This window comes from Eutrigla gurnardus (assembly GCF_963514095.1).
Source record: "Eutrigla gurnardus genome assembly, chromosome: 11".
Classification (NCBI taxonomy): domain Eukaryota; kingdom Metazoa; phylum Chordata; class Actinopteri; order Perciformes; family Triglidae; genus Eutrigla; species Eutrigla gurnardus.
The window spans coordinates 20,719,392-20,743,525 of record NC_139925.1 but is presented as its reverse complement, the minus strand read 5'-3'; the positions used below and the strand labels follow the sequence as shown (position 1 = coordinate 20,743,525).

At 41.2% G+C, this 24,134-nt stretch overlaps 1 protein-coding gene across 2 annotated transcripts; it reads right to left on the bottom strand.

Annotated features, from left to right (window-relative positions):
* Positions 1-543: 543 nt before the first annotated feature.
* Positions 544-23,813, bottom strand: b3gnt2b (UDP-GlcNAc:betaGal beta-1,3-N-acetylglucosaminyltransferase 2b). 2 transcript variants are annotated; one of them, XM_084021911.1, is made up of 3 exons: positions 23,542-23,813; positions 9,353-9,512; positions 544-3,991 (listed from the first exon to the last, which is right to left on the bottom strand). In XM_084021911.1, the coding sequence occupies exon 3, from the start codon at positions 3,964-3,966 to the stop codon at positions 2,770-2,772; it is 1,197 nt and encodes a 398-aa protein (XP_083878037.1). In that variant the 5' UTR covers positions 3,967-3,991; positions 9,353-9,512; positions 23,542-23,813; the 3' UTR covers positions 544-2,769. The 2 variants fall into 2 exon arrangements, with proteins under 2 accessions (XP_083878037.1, XP_083878036.1); XM_084021910.1 differs by having other exon boundaries at positions 23,561-23,813.
* Positions 23,814-24,134: the final 321 nt, after the last annotated feature.

Sequence of the window (24,134 nt, the reverse complement as noted above, 5' to 3'; positions counted from 1 at the left end):
GTCATTCTAGGTATTTTTAAAAAAGCGGTCACACTTAACAAGGATGATAAGCTTACACATACAGTACACACAAACATCAGGCACAGATTTGGTAATTATCTCCGACTAGTGCAGGTGTAACACAGTACTCACAAGTATTCTCAAATACCTGTAAACGTGAGTAAATGGCTTGTGAAAGCAGGGATCCGAGGGTTTCTCTCCGCGTAACAAACAGATATTCAATCCGAGTCACTTGCAATACATCTCACTGCATGTTGATTTCCATGTGATGTTTCTCTGCAGCTGCTAGATTACCCTTCTGCCAACATCTACAGAAACTCAGACAGACACACAGAGTGTCCAAACACAAGTTGTGTAAAAGAACGGGAAGAAAATATCCTTCAAAATGAAAACTGTGAAGCAAAATTCCAAAGTAAAGGGCAGTGATGGATAAAAGTTTTGAATTCCAACATGAAAGCCGAGAGGACAGAAACGCCAGACAAAGAAACCCGAAAAAGAAATCCCTCCATAGCCAATCATCAGACGGAAGTAACAATTGTGATAAAAACAATGTAAACATTTCAAGCAGCCACAAACTGTGTGCAACAAGGACAGAACGTAACCTGTTATGATGTGTATGTGAGTGGTGGGAAACCACGGTAACGGTGAAGACACATACGAGACTCAAAGACAGCAGGCGGCGCTTCGGCCCTCGTCTCCTGTTTTCTCTTTTTAGTGTTCGTTTTATCTTATCTTATAAGGAGTTAGATTGATTCTAGCTCATTCAATTATTTAAATAGTGTCCCCTAAGTCGGTAATACCAGAAACAAAAGTGTGAAGATTAACCTCTGATTGTCTTAAATTTTTTCTAGCTTTTCTTGTGTGGAAAACGACAAACTATTTGACACCAATATAGGCTCAACATAACCACAAATAATGTAATGGGACATGACAGTCACACGAACTGAGAGATATAAAGCTCTTAAAGACGATTTGGAGAGAGACTGAGATAATGCACGGATGGTTTAAATGTGGAACAAAATAAATTAGTCTACAGTTTTGGGTCACGGAGATGCCAGTGTCTGAACAAGTTAAAGATCACCGTCCTGACCAGCAGAGGGAGCTCTAACAGAGGCATAGGATCCTCGCCCTACTTCTCTCAGATCACAGGGTTCAGGGTCTGACTGAAAAATATACTCTCATGGACCAGGTCTAGTGACATTCTGAGTGTGAATACTGAAGAAAGATCCACTTCATCAACTGAAAATGAAACGTGAACTGACCCTAAACCTGCACAGAGATACAACTTCATGAAACACACTTCTGATCTTTTTCTAACGGTGTTTGACAAAAGAGCATCTCCTGCACTGAGACATTTAATATCACAAAAGACGCATCTGAAAACTCTCACCAGCGTGTCCGACTGTGTCTCACAAACAGCTGACAATACGTAACGTAGATGCATATTAAATATGTGCAGCACTTCTTTCACAGAGCGGGTAAAGCCGCACAGTAGTGGGCTGAGCATTGACCTTCAAATAACATGAAGACTTTCATTCCAACAAACGTATGTCAAGTGTCAAGTAACGAAAGTTTAGATGGCTTAGACATGATGGTTCCACCATGTTCCCCCTGTCTTTTAATGCACGCTTTGACTCTATTTCACCAACATCACAGTAAAGCAACATTTGACAGCATTCAACACGTCCACGCAACAGCGGCAGACACTCCTGAGGCAACTTAAAGCGAGCGTTTCAGACAGAAGCTCGACGGTGGCAGCTTGAAATATCTCTGAAAATGCACTTGGGGTTCATATGTGTGTATTGTGTAAAGTGAAAACCTGAAGCAGAATTAGACAGCATTTGGATTTTATCATCCGTGTCAAAACCAAGCCCAGACCTGCTGAGCTGCAGAGAGCTGGACTCACATTCCTGTTTCCTGAAAGCGAGGAGTGTATTCACTCCACAATTTGCATAAATGACGGGAAACTGAATAAAAAGGAAGAGAAACTGAGTGATAAATTAAAGGAAAGTCCTTTTTCCAGGAATGAATAAACGGTTTGGAAACTAACACAGATGGTGAACAAAACGTTTGTTATGAGGAGAAACTGGTTCAGTTTGAGTTGGAGCGAGTCACAAGTAAATACTTTAGGGAGTGTGGATGGGACTAGCAGCACAAACTAAGCCTCCAGCAACAATTACAAGGACGTGTTCACCAGGAGGCTCTTTTAAAGGGAGCAGCAATAAACTGCCGTTGTGGGAACCACTGGTTGTTACCGACCAAGTGAAGTTTTGAGAGCTTCACTCGTTCTCGTCTCTCGTTTGAAATGTTTAGACACTCAAGAGTGTTGCGAACATGAAGGGGTTTTCTCATCCCTGTGTCTTTCCCAAACTTCGTCTCTTCTATAATACAGCATTGAGATGCTCCATCGCGGAGCTCACACACAGTGTTAAAGCATTATAAAGGCCATATAAATAGTTGTGATATAAATATGTGCACGCAGAGACAGACACAGCCACTTTGGTAAAGCCTCGTTGGAGAGTAAAGCAGGGTTAGCGCATCTACGGAAGTCTGACATTAAGTCAAAAATACTATGGTGGCCATTTTGAAAACATCATTCCTCATTTGCAGAGGCACAATGCATCAACTCCATGCCGAGGCTCCAAATGACCATTAAAATAACATCTCAACTTAAAGCTGCCAACTCTTAAGTACGGACCCGGTTCAAAGTCAAATATTTGTCATTTTGACCTTTTGGGAACAACCTCAAAATGTTCTTCTGCAGAGCCGTCACTGGCATTTCAGTTCAGGACTACTGAGCCAGGCCCAGATCTGGATCATCTCCTGCGGCGTCCTCGGGTGAACCAGCATTAAACTCTTGTAGGCACAGGGGTTTGACCTGTACTTCTCCTCTATGTTAAAGGTCCTGAAGCCTTTGTGCTTCTCGGGGGCCAGCCCTAGCTTCCTCAGACACATCCCCGTGTAGACGTCATCTATCGGGTAGAGCGATACATGCTGCGACACATTGTGCAGACGGGCGGCGATGTCGCCAGAGTAAAGGTACCCGCCTCCACCTGCATACGGAGGGTACATCCCGATGTACATGCTCTCTGGGATGAAGTATTTGACCTTCTTGTCACGGTGCGGCCCCGCGTTGGTGATCACGTCACCCACAAACAGGTCCCTGGCTTTGGGCTCCGAGAGGCCCTTGAGGAAGTCCAGGATGCGGTAGGTGTTGACAAAGACGTCGTCATCGCCTTTGAAGATGAAGCGAGCACCGGGGCAACGAGTCTGAATCCACTCCAGGAACAGGACTTCTTTGACAGTCAAGTTGAAGAACGAATCCCTGTAATCCCACTGGATGATATCTTGATGGCGAACGCTCTCGTAATGCAGCATCTCCGACAGATCCGGGTGGTTGTCCCCAGCTGTGGCGTTGCCGAGGAGGAAGACGGTAACCACCGTCTGATTGGCCATTACGCCTGCCCGTCCCCAGGACTGACGGATGGCCTGGCGGCGGTCGAAGTGCGGTGCCAGGGACTTGACAGCCAGGAGCAGGAATGGTGGCTCCTTACAGATGTCAGGCTGGTCCACCACGATCGGGTAGGACCGGCAGTGCATGTAAATCAGGAAGTCCTTGAAGCGGCCCGGTAGGGAGTTGTAGTCTTTCACCTGAGTGGTAACCCTTAAGTTAGGCTGGCAGGGGTCAGAGGTCAAACTGGTTTCGTTAAGCCAGTCAGGCACTTCCCCGACACTGTAATTAGTCCTCAGGACGGGATTGTTCTGAAGGTCCAGAATCTGCTGCTGGCGGTTCCAGAAAGACGAACTGGGAACCAGTTTGCTCCAGAATGGCTTGGAGGGGATTTGGACCTTGTTACCGCTGTCTTTGTCTTGGCTGCTGTGTCGGGAGATGATGATGAAGATGAAGAAGTTGACCATCATCATCACCATCACCACAAGCTTCAGCCTCCTCCGCAACAGCGCCATGACAGTGTCCTGCACCCGTCACCACCTGAGCAGAAACACAGGGAGAAAGAAACAAAGGTGAAGGACTTCCATCTAGTTTCTTGTGGACAATATGGACGTCTTACCGAGAAAACAACTTATACCACTTCACAACATCAGATACACAAAGGGTCCAATAAAAGAGCAGATTAACAGCTCAACAGTGCACATTTAGGGAAAGCAGCCGCTGAAGAAAGAAGTTGCTGTTGTCTGGCTGTTGTTTTGTCGTCAGTGCTGCAGGTTGCATGATACAAATGATCCGATTATGATGAAAGATAAAAATGCAAATCACTTTGTTAGAAGTAGCCTGGTAGACTGACAGACAGACATGAACACACACACAGACAAAAGAGCCGCTTGTGCAACGAGTGACATATCGCTTCTCTTTTGGCCAGTGTTGACAGAAAGCCGTGATGATTTCTCATTATACAACACGTAGATCCGACCGAGCAATCTGATTGGTCAATCAGACATTTTAGAATGTGCTCAAATGAGCGTTAAAGCACAGCTAGCCGTGCTCAAATGAAAAATGCCTCATCACTGTAAATATCACTCCGCCTTATTAGTAATTACGCAGGAGCAGTTACCAAGCAACACAGGTAGCCTACCTATCTAACGGTAGAGCTAAAACGGCTGTATTGACCTGACAGAAAATGGATCGGTTTAATGAAAGCAGTATAACCGTTAATCATTGTAGATAAAGATCAGCTGTGCTGATGAGTCGTTGACATGGCAACTGCTACCGTAACGTTAGGCTACTAGCTTAAAATGACTGTAAAGTCGGCAGACGTAATAACTATATCAGTCCATGAAAAAAATATTTTTACCAGTGGATATCTTAGTTACAACATGATTGAGCTAGCAAAGCAGTTGTGTGTTGCTTTGTGTGGTATTTATTCAGTTTTGGGAAATTGCGATGTCTGAAGCTTATGCTTTCGAGACAGCTGCAGACGTTGGCTGTCAGCTGACAGGGACTAGTTAACGCCAGACGTCATGTATTTCCATTGAAACGGGGACAAACACTAGCAAAACACTTATACTTTGAGAGCGTATTGTTCCACATCATTTTCTAATATATTTTATTTTTATTGTTGGTCGTTGTATAATCGCATTATTACACGAGAGGGTGTGTAATAATGTACTTCAGTGATGCTAACGGAACTTGGCGCAAGCGCCTCGTTCCTGACCGCATCACTGTCGTGACAATAATGACGGTAAAGCACACCCTCTCGTGTAATAATGCTTAAATCAGCGCAGTGATCATGTGCGTTCCATTCCAAGGAAAAACAAGATAGTCATTGCTTTTATTTACGGTCAGTTAAGCTGGCACATTGGCCAAGTGTGTACTTATTTCTTTGTCGAGAAGGAAGCGCTGAGAAAAAATATTTTAGCCACAAGACCGTTGTGACACATGAAGATGATGTGCAAAGATTTCATGAAAAACTGCTGGAGGAAACTTCAAAAGAGACCTGCAAATTCAGACCAAATTTCCAATCCTCCTGACAAGAGCCAGTGTCTCAGACTCACTCCACATAAGGTTTGCCAACAGAGCCTAAATCCGTTTTTCATAAATCCCTTTCTATTAACTATTGCTGCACTTAAATTCCCACTAAACTGTCCAGCTCTGTGAATGTTTTCACTTGCTGTGTGACTTCTCACAATCATAAAGCGTTAAGAGGGATTTCTGGCTACAGTCCAAACTAAATACACTAAAACAATTAGACAATGATCCACCATAAACAAGGTTCACCTGAGCTCATGTAACAAAGCATGCTGGTTGGTCATTTGCATTACAACTGCAACCAGTACTGCGACCAGTCTTTTACCTATTTAATTACATTCATTTAATAACAGCAGAGGGCAGTTTCATTGAAGCCAAATATCACATCCCCCCACCCCCCTAAAAAAGAGAAAATGAGACGTTCCAACAAACAATATGCCCTTTCAGATTTGCGTCTGCTTCACGTTTCTTTTTTGGCAGGCTCAGACCTTCTCTGCCATGTTGCACTCTTTTCTCTTCTTACTAAAACATGTCTTCTTCCCTCTCCACTTCTGATTTTACCGTTTCTTCCTGAATTCATTGAATTTCTTGTCGCACAAACACTGAGTAACCAAAATGATCCACTTCTAGCTAGCTGGCAGTGGAGTGGCGAGAGGAAACGTGGGAAGATTCAGAGGGGATGACGTGCCCGGCCCCAGATCCCCAGCCACTACATGATGTCTTAAACCCCAAGGCTGCCAGGATGCCCCAGTCGAACAGTTTAATTTTAATCATCAGACTGTAAATTACATGCATCTGTAAACAGCACTTCCCATAAAAACACTGATGAATGGATGATGATAAAAACACGAAGCAGTAAGCCTGCAGTTTTGCTCTGAAACTGAGCCAACAGACCGGAGGGTGAAGCCAAAAGTCACGACATCTGGGAGACATTACAGTCATTTCTGTCAAATCCTACAAAAGAAAATACCGCCATGATAGCTAAACGCTAAAATCTGCATGCAAACATGCTCACGATGACAATGTTACCATACTGATGTTTAGCGTGCTCACCATCTTAGTTTAGCATCTTAGCACAGATAGCACAGTTAGCACTACGTAGCAATGAGGCTGTTGGGAAGGTCATTTGTTTTGCAGGTGATGTTGGCACCAGATGAAAAGTGAAGGAATTAAAGTTACAAAGTTCATTCTGAAGGGGACACGGATGTGTGTACCAAAATTAATAACAATGCATCCAATAGTGACACTTTTCACTTAAAAAATAATAAAAAACGTCGACCATGTCCAGATTGTCACGTCACCTCTGGAGACCTTGAAGGTCTGTGCAAAATTTCAGGGCAATCCATCAAATACCTGAGATATTTCAGTCTGGTGGAGGACTGCAGCAGTTAGTTTCATTATTGAGAAATCTGTCAATCATTTTCTTGATAAATGGTTTAGTCTATAAAACATCAAAGAGAAGAGAAAAAACAGCCATCACAACTTCCCAGAGAGGAAATGATCCTGAAATAGGTTGTCTTTTCTGACCAACAGGTCGAAAACAATAAATAGTTTATTTGTAATGTATAACATAACAAACACAAGCAACAAATCCTCTGACAAGCTCTATATTGACAAAGAGAGACAAATGTAACAGCATGACAGGCGTTGTGGCCATAAAAAGGTGAGCATGAGTTAAAATAGATAACCCAGTCATGCTTCAGTGGGTTCATTAGCTTCTGCACCACTGAATGCATCCTTCCTCTCTCTGTATCGTGTTGCCGTATCGGCCTCCTAGCAACAACTCTGCACTGCTGCGCCCCTGTTTGCTCTCTTCCAAACTCCCTACAGCTTGTTTACCCCCCCATTGTCCCCCTCACCTCCTCTACCTGCCTCCTCCTTGTTCCCTTTCAGCCGGTGTTGTGAATTGTGCTCATATTAACGTGAAAACAGATGAAGTCCAGTCACACCCCCACAGGACGATGATACCGAATCCTGGAGGTATATGCGTGTTATATTACTAACAAGTACAAACACAGTCATAGCGTTTTCTCTTTGGACTCCCTCCTTTCTCTCTCGTTTTCTCAGGCGTAAGTAAGCTTTCCTGTCCACTGCTACCCCAAACAAACGAGGAGACTTCTGGGAAATTAGTGTGTGGGGGAAGGGGGGGGGGATTCTAAAGAAGGAACAACATGTTGACAAGACCACGGAGCTTCTGGACGTTTAATTAACCATCAGTAGTGCAGGTCTAAACATACACCGACCTGCATCAGCCTAATGGAACATCTGGCTGGTTAGAAGACATTTAACTCAGCCATAACACTGTAACAAGTTAGCTTTAGACAACGCTTCCATCAGTGGATTGCTTACTACGTTTACTGGACTAATATGAAAACTGGCCTTGAATTAAATTGTACACATGGAAACCAGTGACATTCCAGTTTAAATGCCACAGAACGGAGCAGATCTGTGACTGGCTGAGCCCTCATCACATTAAGTTAAAGCGTTTTCCCTCCAATGTTCAGATGTTTCCTTCCTGCTGCTGCTGTGGCTTCTACCAGGGGTTGTCATTTTGCAAAAGCCAAAAGGCTGCAGATGTTTTTTTTTTATAGAGATGTATACATAAGAACGGATTTAGATGTAGCGCACACGACACATGAACCAAAAAGCGGCCTAACAGGAAGCACCGGAAGATCGTACTTAATAGTCGTACAGAGTGCCCATAAATGGGGAGAGAGTGGTGCGTCTGCTCACTTTTTACTGTGTGGAGATTCTTAATTGTTTGATATGTATTTAGTAATGCATGGGAATGAGAATGTTAGGGCTGAACCAAAGTCAGATTTCTGAAATTCAAATCAGATTTGAAGATTTGACTACTCATTCCTTTTTTTTTTTTAATTTATGCTATCTGGTGAGTCAAATGCAGCTCACCAGTTTCATAACAAATCAAAAATCTGTTTACTTTAACCAGTGGGTTGGTGGTAACAGGTTTAACTGCTAATCTAAATGCTAATCTGCTGGAGAATGCTAATGTGACACAATCAATCTATTTTGCATAGCATGCTGTTATCCTGTACCTTCAGCTACAGTTGATCATGTCGATGGATGCTGTGGGACTAAAAAGCAGCTGCACGTTTCTGAGCAAAGTCAGTTCCTGTAGTATTTAAAGTGAATCTTTTTCTTGTTTTGGTTGAGATGTATCACTGCGAGTACCAACTAAACATTTTAAAGCAAGTTGAAGAAACAGAATAAACAGAGAGCAACAAACAGAATTCACCAGGGTCTTATTTGTTTTTTTTTTTTTACAACCAATAAACTGATTTTTAAAATCAATCTGGAGACGATATTGAGGTTAACATTCTACAAATTATCTAAAAAAATGTTCTTACCATTCATGGACAGTGCAGGTTAGATCCTGGCAACAGGCAAGCTGTTTCCAGTACAGGTCTGCGGCACACTGATTACATCTGGCAGTCATTTACTGGACAATGCCCACCTGTGTTTGACCATCATGGTTTCCACTCATGAAACGCCTCAGTGAGGTGAGGCATCTCACCTGTGTGGGGGATGGGTGTGAAAACAATGGCTGTGCAGGTTAAAAGGGATGTGTGCCTGATAAGTGTGTGTCCCGGAGTTTAAGGATCTAAATGAGTTTCAGGGTTCTGTTCTGTTTGGATCTATTAAAATACCTCTTAATGGAGTTACGTGTTAATGAAATTAAATGAATATGGACATTTTCTTGAATGCATTTGTTCAATCGTGGTCACACCAACTGAATGGGTTGATGCAATTTTAAGGACACACAATTATTTCCCCCCAAAAATTGCAGACTGATGTGAATGTATCACCTATGTGCTGCATGTGTTTCTGAAAGTGTGCACATCTTACCTGTGCAGGTTAGAAGGCCTCCTCTTGTGTCGTCTGAGTGTCTCCTCTCAGCTCCCTTACCCCATACTTAGCCCCGCCCTCTGGTGAACAGCAGCCAATGGGAAGACAGGACCAGGGAGGGAGGGAAGGTGAGAAGGAAGGGAGCGTAAGACGATCAAACCTGAAAACAGATAAAACAACCTGTGGGTCAACATCTGTGAGGAAAATGATACACGTCTACCACATGAGGAACTACAAAATCCAGTTTGTGTTGAAATTGATAAAAAAATATTAATAAGCAGAAGGTAGAGAGTGTAAACAATTATTATTTGACTAGGTGATGGTCTTTGTCATCATCATTGCTATCGATTGGCGTGACCTAATATGATCTGGTGGTGTGTCTGCACCACCGGGGTTCAGCTGCCAACCTTGCCACAGAAGTAGCTGTGCAGCACTAAGCAAGCATATAAACTATAGAGCTGCAAGTCGGTCAATAGAAAATTCATCCGATAACTGCATATCAGACTGGAGCCTGCCTGTTTGAGTGCATGTCAATGTCCCGACTGACAGCTAAGCACATACAGGAACAGGTGGAGCAAAGACAACAAGACCTCATGTTTGGCAGAAGGGTAATCATCAAGACACTAATCACTAAATATACAGGATACAATGCAGACCAGTCTCACTGCCTCCCTTGTAGAAAGAACTCAGGAGTTGCTTCATTTACTTCGAGTTCACTGTCACAGATGTTCTTCCCATCACAGATCCCAGAGGCTGCTCAAATAGTTGTTTTCAGAGATTTTCATAAGTTTACAGACATTTGTGCTTGCCCTTGTCATTTTCCCTCTTCAGGCTTAGAGCTCTTTATGTTCCAGCCTCCCATACTCATGTAGACATGCTGCTGCATGTGCGTCTGCTGTGTTTCACATCTATAAGGAGGCTCAGGGGGTCTCAACCCGGGATCACAGTTCTGTGCCGTTTTCTGTGAAGCATGTCCATAACAACGCCTTATTACTTCACCAATCCCGCTGGAAGACAAGGTACCTCTGAACTCATGAACGTCTATATTCATGCGAGTTATTTGAACATCAAACAATTCAGATGACCATTTGTGATAATATTTTTTCACATTTACGTGTACGAGGTGTTTTGAAAGCCAACAATCTTTCTGTGCTACTAAAAACAAATATGTAAACAGGCTTGAAGCCAAAAACAGAAGGAAAGAACATCATGAGTGCCGTCACCTGACTTTAAAAGAGTTACAACACCAACAGGAGGTTTGTGAAACAAGCACAATCTGAAATAAACAACAGTGGTAAAACACCGGCAACATTGGTAAACTGGAAAAAACAAAATCACATCTATAATCTTTAGGTTTTCCAGAGGCACTCATATGGAAAGCTCCCTTTAAACACAACTGGGTTTTTGTTAATCATTAAACCACTGGTTCAATATGAGGGGTCAGCAGATAATGAGGAAATATCACCTTTCACTATGTGAGGTTAACGTACAAACAGTCTGAAATATTCATTTAAAGATTACCCAAAACCCAAACATGTTAAAGGAAATATGCGTGGAAGAGTTAATCAACAATGGAATGTCTACATTTTCTGAAAGCACTCTAATCTAAATATTGTGCAGTTCACTCTCTGTTTGTGCTTCCGCCTTTGCAAAAGAAAAGTACTTCAGACTTTTATCGCCTGTGTGACCTGTTCAGGAACTTTCCACCTTTAATCCCTGGCTTCAACTTTTCTATTTACAAAGGCAATCAAATGTCACAGGGATCTTTGTAACGTAGTTCTTGTAGCACATATTTTGACAGCGTTGGTTTTTAAAAAGACCAAACCGTCCTGCACACGGTCGATCACTTCACATTCAGACAAGAGCTCGGCCGATACATGAGATGTATGTGACCGGATTGGTGCAAACAATTTGTCAGCCAATACGCAGCTGGTTGCTTTTTAGCCAGTCAGTCTCGGATATTTTCTTTTGCCGGTCACATTTACACACACTTTCAGCACGCATGAAAGTTTTATGTTGGCACAGACAGTAACGCCACAGCCACAAGCGCACACTAAGTAAAAACTAAGATTTGGTGAGGGTAAATTATAACACTATTATAATGCAGTCAAATGTAATCTTGTAAAATGTAGCCTTTGGGGAGAAACTTGAATAAACACAGTTGTTTGAATGAGATGTTTTCACAGCAATATAAAATAGATGTTTTAAATAGATTAATTTAACGGGTCATAATTCCATCTCTAACACTAGCTCGACCGTCTTATAATACATAATTAGAAGTAAAAGTATGGCCATCTTTTTAATAAACAGTCATTATGTCATTAAAAATACAATCATTTTTTCCCTAATCATCAGAATCAGCAAGTCAGACGGAATCTGCCAAGACAATTGCCATCTGCACGTCTCGACAGAATAGCAAAACTAGGATTGAGGTGATTTGTAAATAGTGCCACTGTTACAAACTTTGTCCAGCAGACAGCACTGACCGATGCCCCGTCAGCATGTATCCTGGTCTTCTTTTAGATAAAAATGTTTTTAATGGATTCATAGCAAGATCTTTATTTTATGCTAAAAATAAGTGACAACTGCTATATTATACATTTGATTATAATGATGACTAAACAGGCTGCCTCTTACACTACCTGCCACAAACAATTAAAAAGAAATTTCAGAGCCTTGTGACATCTCAATCATTTTGTGGGTTGTCTCACAGCCACAGGGCCTTTGTTAAAGCAGCAGGTGAACGCATCACCTTAAAACTGGAAATAATATTCTGGTTCAAGGTCATGTTAGCTGCCATTCCTGTTCACAGCTGAGAACACAACTAATGAAGCAGCACCTTTTAGAAGAACCTGCTTTTCCATTAACCACACTTCAATGGCAGTAAAGACGTTTTTCCTAATGTTGAATGCAAATAGGTGTGTCCTCTGCACTAAGCAGTTATCTCTGTGTGTGCTGTCTGTAGTTCGCTCATGAGTGCACACACACACACACACACTTACTGCTGCACTATACCTGCATCTCTGGCTCAGTGCAGTGCTGTGCTGTGTGTGTGTGTGTGTGATAGCAGATAAAGAGGCGAACAGCAGACAAGTGTCACTTGGGTCATGTCAGGTCGTTGGACAATGTTCAACTCTAAACTGGCAGAGGGGAATCAGTCAATAAGAAACAAACACAAAGTGAAGGGGCAATAAAGGCTGCACATGAAGCCATTGACATTTTGGTTTAATCATTTATCTGTGGGAGTTTCCGAAGACAAAATATCATAACTAGTGTTGGGTATGAAGACCTGGCTCAAGACCCTCCTCACTGCTACTCTGTCAAGCTGTGAAAGCTGCCATGGAGCCCACACTGTCACTCCATGAGTTAATATCATATCACTTTTGGAAAAACTGTATGTATCCAGGATGACAAACTTCAGCAGTGAAAACAGCTTAAAGCAATAAACTTAGAAGCTAAAGCAACAGTTCACGTAATATAAAACAGCCATCATCTGGAGATCGAGACAGAAGACAATGAAATTAAGGAACAACAATGTTCCTTATTTACTGTTACAATAACTAAAAAGCTTGCCTGATGTGTAAACATTCAGCAGCTAGCGTAGCATAGAAGTGCTCAGGCTAGTTAATGATATGCTCTGCTATTACCTCCACAGGTTTTTAGGCAGAAACAAAACATTTTAGAACTTAAATCTTCATCCTCTCCGGGTAATGGAATCACCATTACACAATGTTTAACCATGAGAGGCTCCAAATCCACAAAACCGGCCGAAAAATTAAGCAAATCTGAAACAACTGTATGAGAGTCTATGGAGCAGAGCTTGGGCTAGTTGTTGGATATGATTGGCCAGTCTGTATACAAAAGGCGGGCCTCAGCAAAGGATCTCCATCCAATTTTACTAACAGCTATTGGACACAACGTCACATCATCTTTTAGCCATGTTTTACTTGATATACTGCTCTCATGTTCTACTTTTTAAATCCCACAGTGGAGTTCAATGTAACGTCCTCAGGGGGAAATAGAAAGAAAGGCAGCCATGCCACGCTAAAAATGGATCTGCTGGAAATACTGCCCGTCTAAACGCGTCCTATAAAAGGCCTTTGAATAAACACAGTAGAACCTTTGTTTACACAAAATACAGTAGACTCATTTTACCATTACTTCTTTAGAAGAATATGTTAAATCTAGTAGAAGTCATTGCCAGTTATCTTCTTCTTATCTTCTTTAACTTTTTAACTGCAGTATGTCTTACTTCATATATTTGACGCATTATTTAAAGCCCTCTCAACTGCCTTTTTGTGCGAAAATAATCTTCCATGTCCCTGTGTTGTAATTTGTTGCACACAGAGCCCATCCCGCACATGTGTAAATTACAACTCTCCAAATACATATGGTCTTATATTCTCGGTCTGAAGAATAGACTAAAGAGCATGTTACCGCATGAGGGAACGTGGGTCTAATAGCGAGATGGTGCGAATAGAGAGCGCCATAAATAGCCTAAGAGCTGAAACCGAGAGGTGCCGTCTCCCCACCAAATATCGACAGTATTCACAAAGGGCTAAAGGTCCCACTTAAAGTATTACAGTAATTCTCACATGCGCGCGCACACACACACACTTTGACTGAGGATTTCATAAGCTTTTAAAACAACCTCTGGTTGTTTTATCCTTTTTTGTTTGAAACAACAGGGTTGAACATTTAAAGTGGAGGATCCTGTGTGCAAAATAGCTACATTATGTCTAAATAATAATTCTAAATAATGCATATGTACTTTGATGAATGGTGAGGTTAGGGACACTACAGCAGCATTCAGCCGTTGAGGGATACATTACAGCATAATGACTGGAACCAGGATCCCCTGGTTGGTGTATTGTGTAGGCAAAATCACCCGGGCTCTACTGCTGAATGGTTTTGTTCTCCCAATATTTTGTGAATGTGTCCACACACAAACCCACACCCACACACACAAACCCACACCCACACACACACACTTTAAATAGAATGGAATTTCTAATTATCAACAAATACTTGTCACTCTAACCCTGCATACTAAAGGCCACCTCTCTCTTTGGCGTGTCTCAATCACTCACACTCAACGTAATCTGTACTTAAAGATATGTGTGTCAGTGTTTTTGCGCATGCGTGTGTGAGTGAGTGAGTGACAGACAGACAGACAGACAGACAGACAGACAGAGAGAGAGAGAGAGAGAGAGAGAGAGAGAGAGAGAGAGAGAGAGAGAGAGAGAGAGAGAGAGAGAGAGAGAGACTGGAGTGTTGTCATCAGTGCTCAGTTAATGCATTACATAAAACATGCCAAATTTAATCCAGACACATGACTTGCAGTGTGACCTGGTGAGCAAAGACATCTCAGGCTGCTAAAATAAAGATGTACTATTACTGACATTATTATGCTTGAGAACTGTCGAGTAGTAGAGTAGAGATATAGAACAACCAGCCAGGTTTACGATTAACAGCAATTAGAGTAAGAGTAAAAACGGAGAAATATCCAACTATGACACAATCCAATCAGTTTATCATGCACAAACAACTTGTACGGCTCATGATATAGGATACAACTGGTTGGCCCAATGCAGCTGCTTATAGCCCTCACTGTCATCAGGCACCACATCATTAAGAACTATTTTCCACTGTTGAAGCTGACATGTCAAACTTGTCAGCAAGCAGTTGCCCATTTTAAAATATCTGGCATGTTTGGGGCGAGATTATCATTGATTTAGAGGCTTGGGTGATTTGACTAAAATATCAACAGAATATTAGTTGGTTTCAAATTCATTCAAGTAACTTTCCCCCTAAATGTTTTTTTATTTTTTTTTTTACATTAAAAAGTTTGATTGGGATTTTTAAATAAAGCTTTGAATGTCATCATCACCCTAAAAAAAAAAAAATGATTGTGTAATGCAATCATATTTGCAAATGTATGCAAATGTGTTTATGGTGCAGTTTGAGTGCTGCTGTCAAAAGAAAGACACCACAACATATCATTGTCAATAAAGAGCTAAAAAATAGTAACAAGTGTTAGGTCCTTGTCTGGGGGGGGGGGTTAGTGGGTCATGCTATGCAGAGTCGAGGTGAAGTCTGAACAGGTGAGTCTTGAGCCTTTTTCAGAAGATGTCATGTGACTCTGCTGTCCTGACATTGGTCGGGAGTTAGTTCCACCACTGAGGCACCAGAACAGAGAAGAGTAGGCTTTACTTTTGTTCCACAGCGCTGGATTTCAGCAATTTATTCAATTAAGTGGACTGACAAAAAGCCTCAGTGGGCAGTGAAAAATTGCAATTTGTAACTAATGACAAGTTATTAAAGGAAGGCAAAGAAATCACCAGAGAAACACAGTCCTTATCACTGAGTGCATCTTAAATGTAGGATTATGTCTCACTGTCTTGTATGCCTCCTCCAACCTGTAAAGACTGTCCAAAATCACTTCTCAATGTAAAACGATGTGATCGTTTCACTGAAATACATCGATTTGCATAACGTGAGTCTGTGCGTCACATATCTGGGTTTTAGACAAAAACCGGACAATGTAGCGATCTATAAACTCTGAAGATTGGAAATGGCTTGTTGCAGTAGGACAAACGCATATTACTCAAGTGATTAAATTAATCCATGTCATTTTAAGTTTTAAGTCAAGTACTTACTATGTAAATATACCAATTCTCCAGTACAGGGAAAGTTTTTCTACGACGTACAGTGATTAATTGAGTCGCAGCAGTCCTTTGAAGTCTGTTTTTTCTCTGATCAAGCATCTGACAAATAGGATCTTACTGTCTTGTTACATTTGTTTGTTAAGTAAAGATGATGGAATAAAATAATTGCATATTAATTATATATAATTAGTCTTTAGATTGGTCCATTAAAACATAATCTTTATTGTGGCCCTACACCACGTGAACTTAAAGCACCAAATTATAATCTCTCTCCCAGATAAACACATTTAATCAATGAAGCACAACAAGCAATCAGAGAAAAATACTTTATCAAAACATTGGAATGCGTCTTCAACTGTCAGCTGCTGGTAAAACCCCACCCTTCTTTGGTTTAAAAATGTTGTTTTTGCGTCATAACGTTGCGTGAGCGCTGGCTCAGACACAGCCACCTCACCCGGTACACTTCCTGTCTTCTGACATGACACAATGAGCTGCAGACACATTCCAAAACAGGATGGGGAACCGTCTATATGGTGCATCTGAACCTCCCCGAACCTCCAACCAAGACCACAATCACATTACCAGAATCAGATTATTATTTTTCATGTGGAATGAGTTTGAGTAAAATTAAATAAGGAGAGACTGACCACAACTCAAGTGATGAAGCTGGAGCCTTGGATGACGTTGACCTAAAATAACTGACAAATAGTGTAAATAAAGAGCCAATTGGGAACAAGTTAAGGAAGTCTGCTTGGCTACTGTGGAACATCAGACATCTAGGATAACAAGTTTGGATTATGAACTAAAAGCGGCTAAATAAGTAGCCTCCCAGTCCTCAGGGACTGGGAGCAGGAAGAGTGTATGAAGAAGAAAGGGTAATTTCAGAATATTTTTTGTGTGATTTCATTGTTAAGTTTCAGCGTCGAGCTGTGCATGTGAAATGGTTGGGCGTAAAAAGTAGTTCCCCTGTGACTGCGTTATAGCTTTGTGCTCACATATCGCCCTACTGCAAACAGTCATATCCTGTTCCACATGCCTGCCTCATTAACCATCTCATTGTGTAGACTGTTAACAGAAAAGAGGAACCAAGAAAAAAATAGTTGCCACACCAAACGGTAGGAATATTAGACACTGGGCATGTCACTTTGCGTTTCCTCTAAGGGAACAAACATAACCTGAACCTGTCCATCGAAACTTAGTCATCACAACTTCACAAAGCCAAATTTGACAAACTTAAATGACTTGTTTGGTCCAAGAAAAAGTCCAAATCCCCACATATTTAGTTTCATGCTATAGGAGGCTAATAAATAAATACTAAAATTTAAGAATGCAAAAACTTGGGTTTTGTATTTTTGGTCAGATGAAACAAGACGTTTGATATTGAATTACTTTAAGCCAATATTAAATAAATATTCCTATGAAATAAATCTTTAAATAAATAAACGAGGCCATAAATATACAAATTAACGTTATATAAATACACATTTACTTCATGGGACTTTCATTTCATAATTCTATTTTTCAGTTATTTCTATGAGGGGAATTTTCTTTCATAATGTCACAGTTATTTATATCAGGGGGATTTTATTTCATAATGCCACATTTATTTATTTCATGGGACTTTTATTAAATAATTCCACATTCCACATATTTATTTCAGGAGATTGTGTGTTTGCTGCAACCCCGCCCCTCTGGAATTCCAACCCCCCCCCTTAGGTCCGCTGAGTCCGTAAACTGTTGAAAAAAACCCCCGTCTCAATACCCATCTCTATCAACTTGCCTTCCCTGTGTAGGGGCGGTAATGTAATGTAAGCACCTGTAACTTTGTTTTAAAAGGTGCTTTATAAATACAATCTTACTTACTGACTTTTCATGATCTCTCACACACACACACACACACACACACACACACACACACACACACACACACACACACACACACACACACACACACACACACACACACACACACACACACACACACACACACACACACACACACACACACACACACACACACACACACACACACACACACACACACACACAGTCAGTACCAGAACTGTCTCAACTGCCACATCCGTTCTGTGCTACCCAGTATGCCTCTGATTGGCTGTACTGGGTCAGCCGGCAGCTCGCAACTAACAGTGCAAGCTACAGCAAAAGTGCTGACAGAGCTAATAGTGTTAATCTGAGGGTGGTGTTGAAGGGGTTGGGGCGCAATGCTTCCACAATGACAACGCTGTTAAAAAATAAAGACACCAAATCAACCAAGCAGAAAAGGCGGCTGCAGCACAGACCTGGCAGAGTCTGTGCTGTCTGGGATGAAGGCTTCCACCCACAGACAGTGTGTTACTTCCTAAATGATAGTCCGCATAGTGTGCTGTGGTACAAAACCATTACAACAAAACTGACGGTCCTCACGGTTCTAAATGCACTTACATAGTTGTGTTTGAAACTTCAGTTTGATCAGTGTGCTGAATGCATGCAAGGTATCACTTACATAAAGGCTCTCTGTGTGCATTGGCCATTACAGGCAATACTGGTATCAGTTTTTATCTCCCCCTTAATGCCTATCAAGAGTTTAAATCCAGTGATGTATTTGCCATAGACGGGAGCTACTGCTGTCGGTAAAATGACTGTAATATTATGGATTAGTTGTGTCCATGCAGCAGTACATCCCTGTAAGCTGGTTTTAATGGATCTTGGAAAACAGCAGCAGCCCAGCACTTAAATAGCAGCTGCGGCATCTGACTTTGGAAAATAAACATTTGAGTTGAGACTCATTATAGGTAGGAAGAAAAAAAAGAAACAAAGCCTACAATTCGAAGCCTGGACGTATTTTGAGGGTTAGATGAAATCTTGATGGAAGAGTAATTAAAGAGCTTCTTTTTTGTTCCGTGTTGTTTTTTTCCCTCCTTTCACTTTGCTTCTGTAGTTTAACTAGAGAGAAAAGATGCAGACGGTCTGCAAGTCAGTGGGCAAAGCGATATTTATCAGAGTAGTCATTCCTGACTTCTGTATGCTCCTTGAATAAAACCATTGTGCTTGTTTATTGTCTTACATTATTCAGAAGAGGAGGTCGTTATTGGTTAGTCATTGCACTGCCCTGCATGGGGTTCTACCAGGAGTTTAGCCTGGCTCAGCAGGAAGGATTTAAGCGAGAGGAACGTGTTGAGCCGTGCTCTGTCTAATGTCCATTCAAAGCCATCTTATTGATTTAGAATGTGGAAATGAAAATGTGGAAGTGTGATTTATCTAACTATTTCTTGGACGACGACAGCTGCGGTGAGTGACTACAAGCACTACCTCATGCACATTAATGCTGTTCTCGTGGTCAAGCTAATGGTTTGGTAAATGGATATTAAATGACCTGTATTTCTACAACACTTTCTAGTCTTTTCTACCACTCAAGAAACATTCTTTACAGTTTACATTTACCTATTCAAACACATTCATACACTGATGGCAGAGGAGCAGCCTGCACACCAGGATCTAATGTAATCAAACTCAACATTGACACGCCGATGGCGCAGCCTTCAGGGCGATATGGGTTTTCCTCTGACTTAAGTTCGGTGAACTAGAACCTGTGTTGCATCCCTAAATTCTGTATGGTACATTTGAGTAGTTAAATGCATCGATCTGGTTCACTTTCTACGCCAAATTAAAAAGGCTGGATAATCCATTTTGTGTTCACATAAACTATTTAAATCGGTTGTATGAATGGTAAATGAATGAATGCGCATGCACACATCGCAATATGGTTGCAGAGACAAAGTATCATGCGGCCCTGGTTAAAATAAATTAAGATAGAACTTTATTTATCCGGAGGAAATTGTTGTGACCTGCAGCTTGGCTGTCAGCTGGTGCCGTAGCAACATTAACACAAGACGGGAAAGCCAGATCTGCAGGTTGCCCCTGATTTTAACTGAAAGTGAGTCATTATGCAGAGATTCATTGTTTTAAGAACAGACACATAGTGTGACTACATGAACATTCCTTTAAGTTTAACCAAAGGAAACCAATACCAAGAGGAACACTTGAACCGATTGACTACTGAGCGTTTCTGTAAACATATGCTATGTTTGTATATAACCGGCTCTCATTTGCTTATGTTAGTTCTAAATGGGTAGAAATTGTTAACATGTGAATGTTTATTATATTGTAGCCCTCCCGTCTGCTCAACTGTAGACTTTTTATTGATGTTATTCTGTATCATAAATGTACAGGCAATGCCTGTTTTATTTGCAGATTAGTTGGGTGAGCCTATCTAAAATGTCCAGACTTACTGATAAATACAATCACTCTAGTTTGGTCTGAGTTGTAACCGGAGAAAACGTTGGTGGTAACCAGTACAATTAGGGATTGTGTGATAATCTCTCTAAACAGGGCAGGACAGCTTTCTATGTCGACATGAAATACGATGTGGTTTATGGTACAGACCTAATAGGATGTCCCCATTAGCAGCAGCCCCGGGTAGCTCCAGATCTCCCAATTGGGATGTGCTGAATTCACTGACCTTAAAAATGAGAGGAAGGCTGGTGAACAGCCAGATCTTTGAATCAGCTGCAGCCTTTAACCCAAAATGCAGTACTCATTAAGCACTAGTGTTCAACGAACGCTTTCTGCTATTAAACATAGCCACATTAATCCATCAATTGACATTTAATTAATTCAATTTATATGGCGCTTCTCTGAACCCAAAGACACTTTACAAGTTCCATTCATTCACACACAGTCATACCGGTAGTGGTAAACTACGATAGTAGCCACAGCTGCCCTGGGCTAGACTGACAGAAGCGTGGCTGCCATTCAGCGCCTACGGCCCCTCCGACCACCGCCTCAAACATACAGGAGTTATACACATTCACAAGAGGCAAGCTGGGTGAAGTGTCTTGCTCAAAGGCCACAACGACCATGATACAGTGACAAGGGCGGGGATCAAACCGCTGTTCTTGAACACATTCAGTAGAAACTCTGTGCCTAATGTACACTGCTGTTCAAAGCTTGATTTGTTACAGTCAGATGTCTGAAAGGACTACTATATTTTTGAATTATTTCGAGATTAGATTGTAGAACATCTTCTTTACAAATAGATATTATTTTGTGCATGGAGTACAAAACGTTCAATGGTTAAACCAGACTGACAATTTAAAGAGCAGAAAGAGACAATGATCCCTCTGAACAACAGCTGAATAAGACTAGATGATATCACCATTCTTTGTTAAAATAAATTTGAAGCTTAACATCGAAATGATGGCAGATTTAAACAGGAACAGCTTCCTGTTTCAGTGTCAAGTGTTTCACAGTAAAGTGTGCATAAGCAAAGACATTCTTAAAACGTCACAAGAGAAATGAATGGATAGTGTAGGTTTAGTGCTACTCCTGCTTGTTAGCTTGAAATTGGATCACAAATCATCAGCTGAACAAAGTTGTAACCCATTCAATCTAACCACTACGCAGACTGCAGAGGGCCCAAAGAAAAATGGCTACCCAAAATATTTAGAGCCAAAATAAAACAACTGCTGTGGCTCAGTAAATATTGAGGCAGTGTAGATAACTCTTATTACTCACCCATGTTGCCCTCCACATCCCGAGAAATTGTAATCAGCCACAGCCAGGAATGTTAATGGTTAATTTAGGTGGTGCGGATTAGGTCAAATGAATACATGAGTCCTGTATGTTAAAAAAAAGGTCACAGGTTTGATTTATTCAACAGGTAAATACACATCTTGTGACGGTCAAAGTGTCCTTGAACAGGAAACTGGAGCTTGTGCCCGCTCACTGAGCTGGACAACAAATGTCTAAAAGCAAGCACTCTACATGGTGTGGAGAAAGTATTGATTATTTATATAGTCTGTCTGATGGCAAAATGGCTTTGAACTGCCAAACTGTTGGACCATTTGGCAAACTACCAATTCCTGTATTTAAATCGAATGATCATACAATATAAACACATCAGCATCTGTTAGTGCTGTGCTGTCATGAACAAAACAAAGAAAAGATACCCAACCAATCACTAACCGTAGCAACTTGATACTGCAAATGAGCAACAAATTAGATCTCTAAAATCCCAACCACACAAATGCACCATTTTGACTTCCTTTTACCTGATGCAACGCATAAGATAGACATACGGTATGTACATGCTGTTCCCTATTGGGCTACTGACAAGCTACTAACCATACAGACAGAGACGAGGTACAGAGATAAACAAAGATAAAGTAAAATAGCATTTATCATGGCTACAACCAAGTGTGAGGAACAGAAAAATATAAATGCAATTCAACATAGGAATCAAAGATAATATAATTCATGTAGTTTGTGATGGAAAAACTGAGACAATCTACCAAACGAGCCAATCACATTGCTCCAACGTGTCATATTTTCCACATTAAATCGGATAAAAGATCAGGTTTTCCTTGACTAGATGGAGGCTACTCATCGAAAGGGTGGTTTGGACTTTTCTGTCTAAACATAGCAGGGATACTCACAGGGCTGACAAACACACACATCTGTGCAACAACTTCGGAAAATGTTGCTCATGTGATCAAAAACCTATTGTGAAGAGCATGTATGGCATCAGAGAGAGAGAGAGAGAGAGAGGATAGATGGAGGCAGACGGGAGGAGAAAGTAGTAGACCACTAGATCTGGACTAGGAAATGTAGGTTACCAGACACCATAAGACAGCCAACAGGTGGACAAAAGCATCATTTATCTCCTTCAAATATTGGATGAACATTGGCCTGTTTTTCTGCCTCAAACATATTTGTTCATGTCAAGTCTCCAAGGCTCCAGGGTAGGGAGAAGATTTTATCACCACGATAAAAACACAAAAAACACTTGCAATAAGTTGATTGTGGTGAATTTCCATTATTGGGAGGATTTTTAATATTATCAAGTGATTAAAAAGGGCAAAGCTGTCTAATTCCATATCCTGGTAGATGAGTGAAAAATAGAGCCTGGTTGAAAAACATACAATAATTATTATTTAAGAAAATATATACGGGACTCCCTATTTATGTAAGTGTGACGTGAAAATTTCAAATCGTTCCGTGCCTTCTTCAGGAACACTTTTATTATAGGCCTACTATACTATTATTTTTGTTATTGTTCACCATAAATCAACGTGTTGTTTAGTCTAAAAACGTCTGGTAATTGTAGAAACACAAGAGGCGGATGTGACCAGAAAACCAGTGAGTGTTTCGCATTTCGAGATTGATAAATGCCTCTAAACGAATGATCAATCATCAGAGTGGTTGACTTAATCGCTATTGATCAACTAATCGATTTCCACTAGGCTAACGTTACTCCTTAGAGCACAAAACATCAAGGTTAGCATAACGCTTTAACTTCCATGTTGACGTTACCGCTTTATATTTCTTTGGCATATCGCGTTTCTTTTCCGAGTTTCAATTCATTCAGTAATCTTCATATGCAAAGTCCCGAAGGAAGTAAATAAAAAAACACACGTTAGTCCCCGTTCCAAAGTACGCCAGCTAGCGTCAACGTTAACATACCTAGTTAGTGTTAGCTTACTTGTGAGCGCTTAGATGGTCTCTGCTGATATGAACGTAGTTTCTCCTGACAGAAAAAACTCCTCCGAAACTGGAGCAGCTCACTCGTTTTCAGCCGTCCTCCGTCACGCCAACTGGCGGAAAAGTGAAATATAATCCACGGGACTTGTTTTCTTTTTCTCGGTTACTAAACGTCGTGTTCTTTTAAACCGTGAGTTGCTCCTGTGTTCACTCCGCAGACGTCTGAAGTCTCGCTGTTAACAGGACCGACTTCTTTCAACGGTTTCAACGGTGATACGCTGCGCTGTTGCTCCTGGGCGGAGCGTCTCTCTCTCTCTCTCTCTCTCTCTCTCTCGCGCGCACACACAAACCGGTTGAGGTAGCCTCATTTCATGAAAGTGAGCTCAGCTGTGAATACAATAGTCATTTAAGTATGTAGATTAATGTAGTGGGGTAAATATGGATCATTTCCAATTAAATGTAACGGAGTGAACCGGAAGTAGCAGAAAATACACAAGTAAAAGTAGCACCTGAAGTAGTAAATGTGCTGAGTTAGTTTCCACCATGACCCAGTAACATGCTTTTATAACAATTCC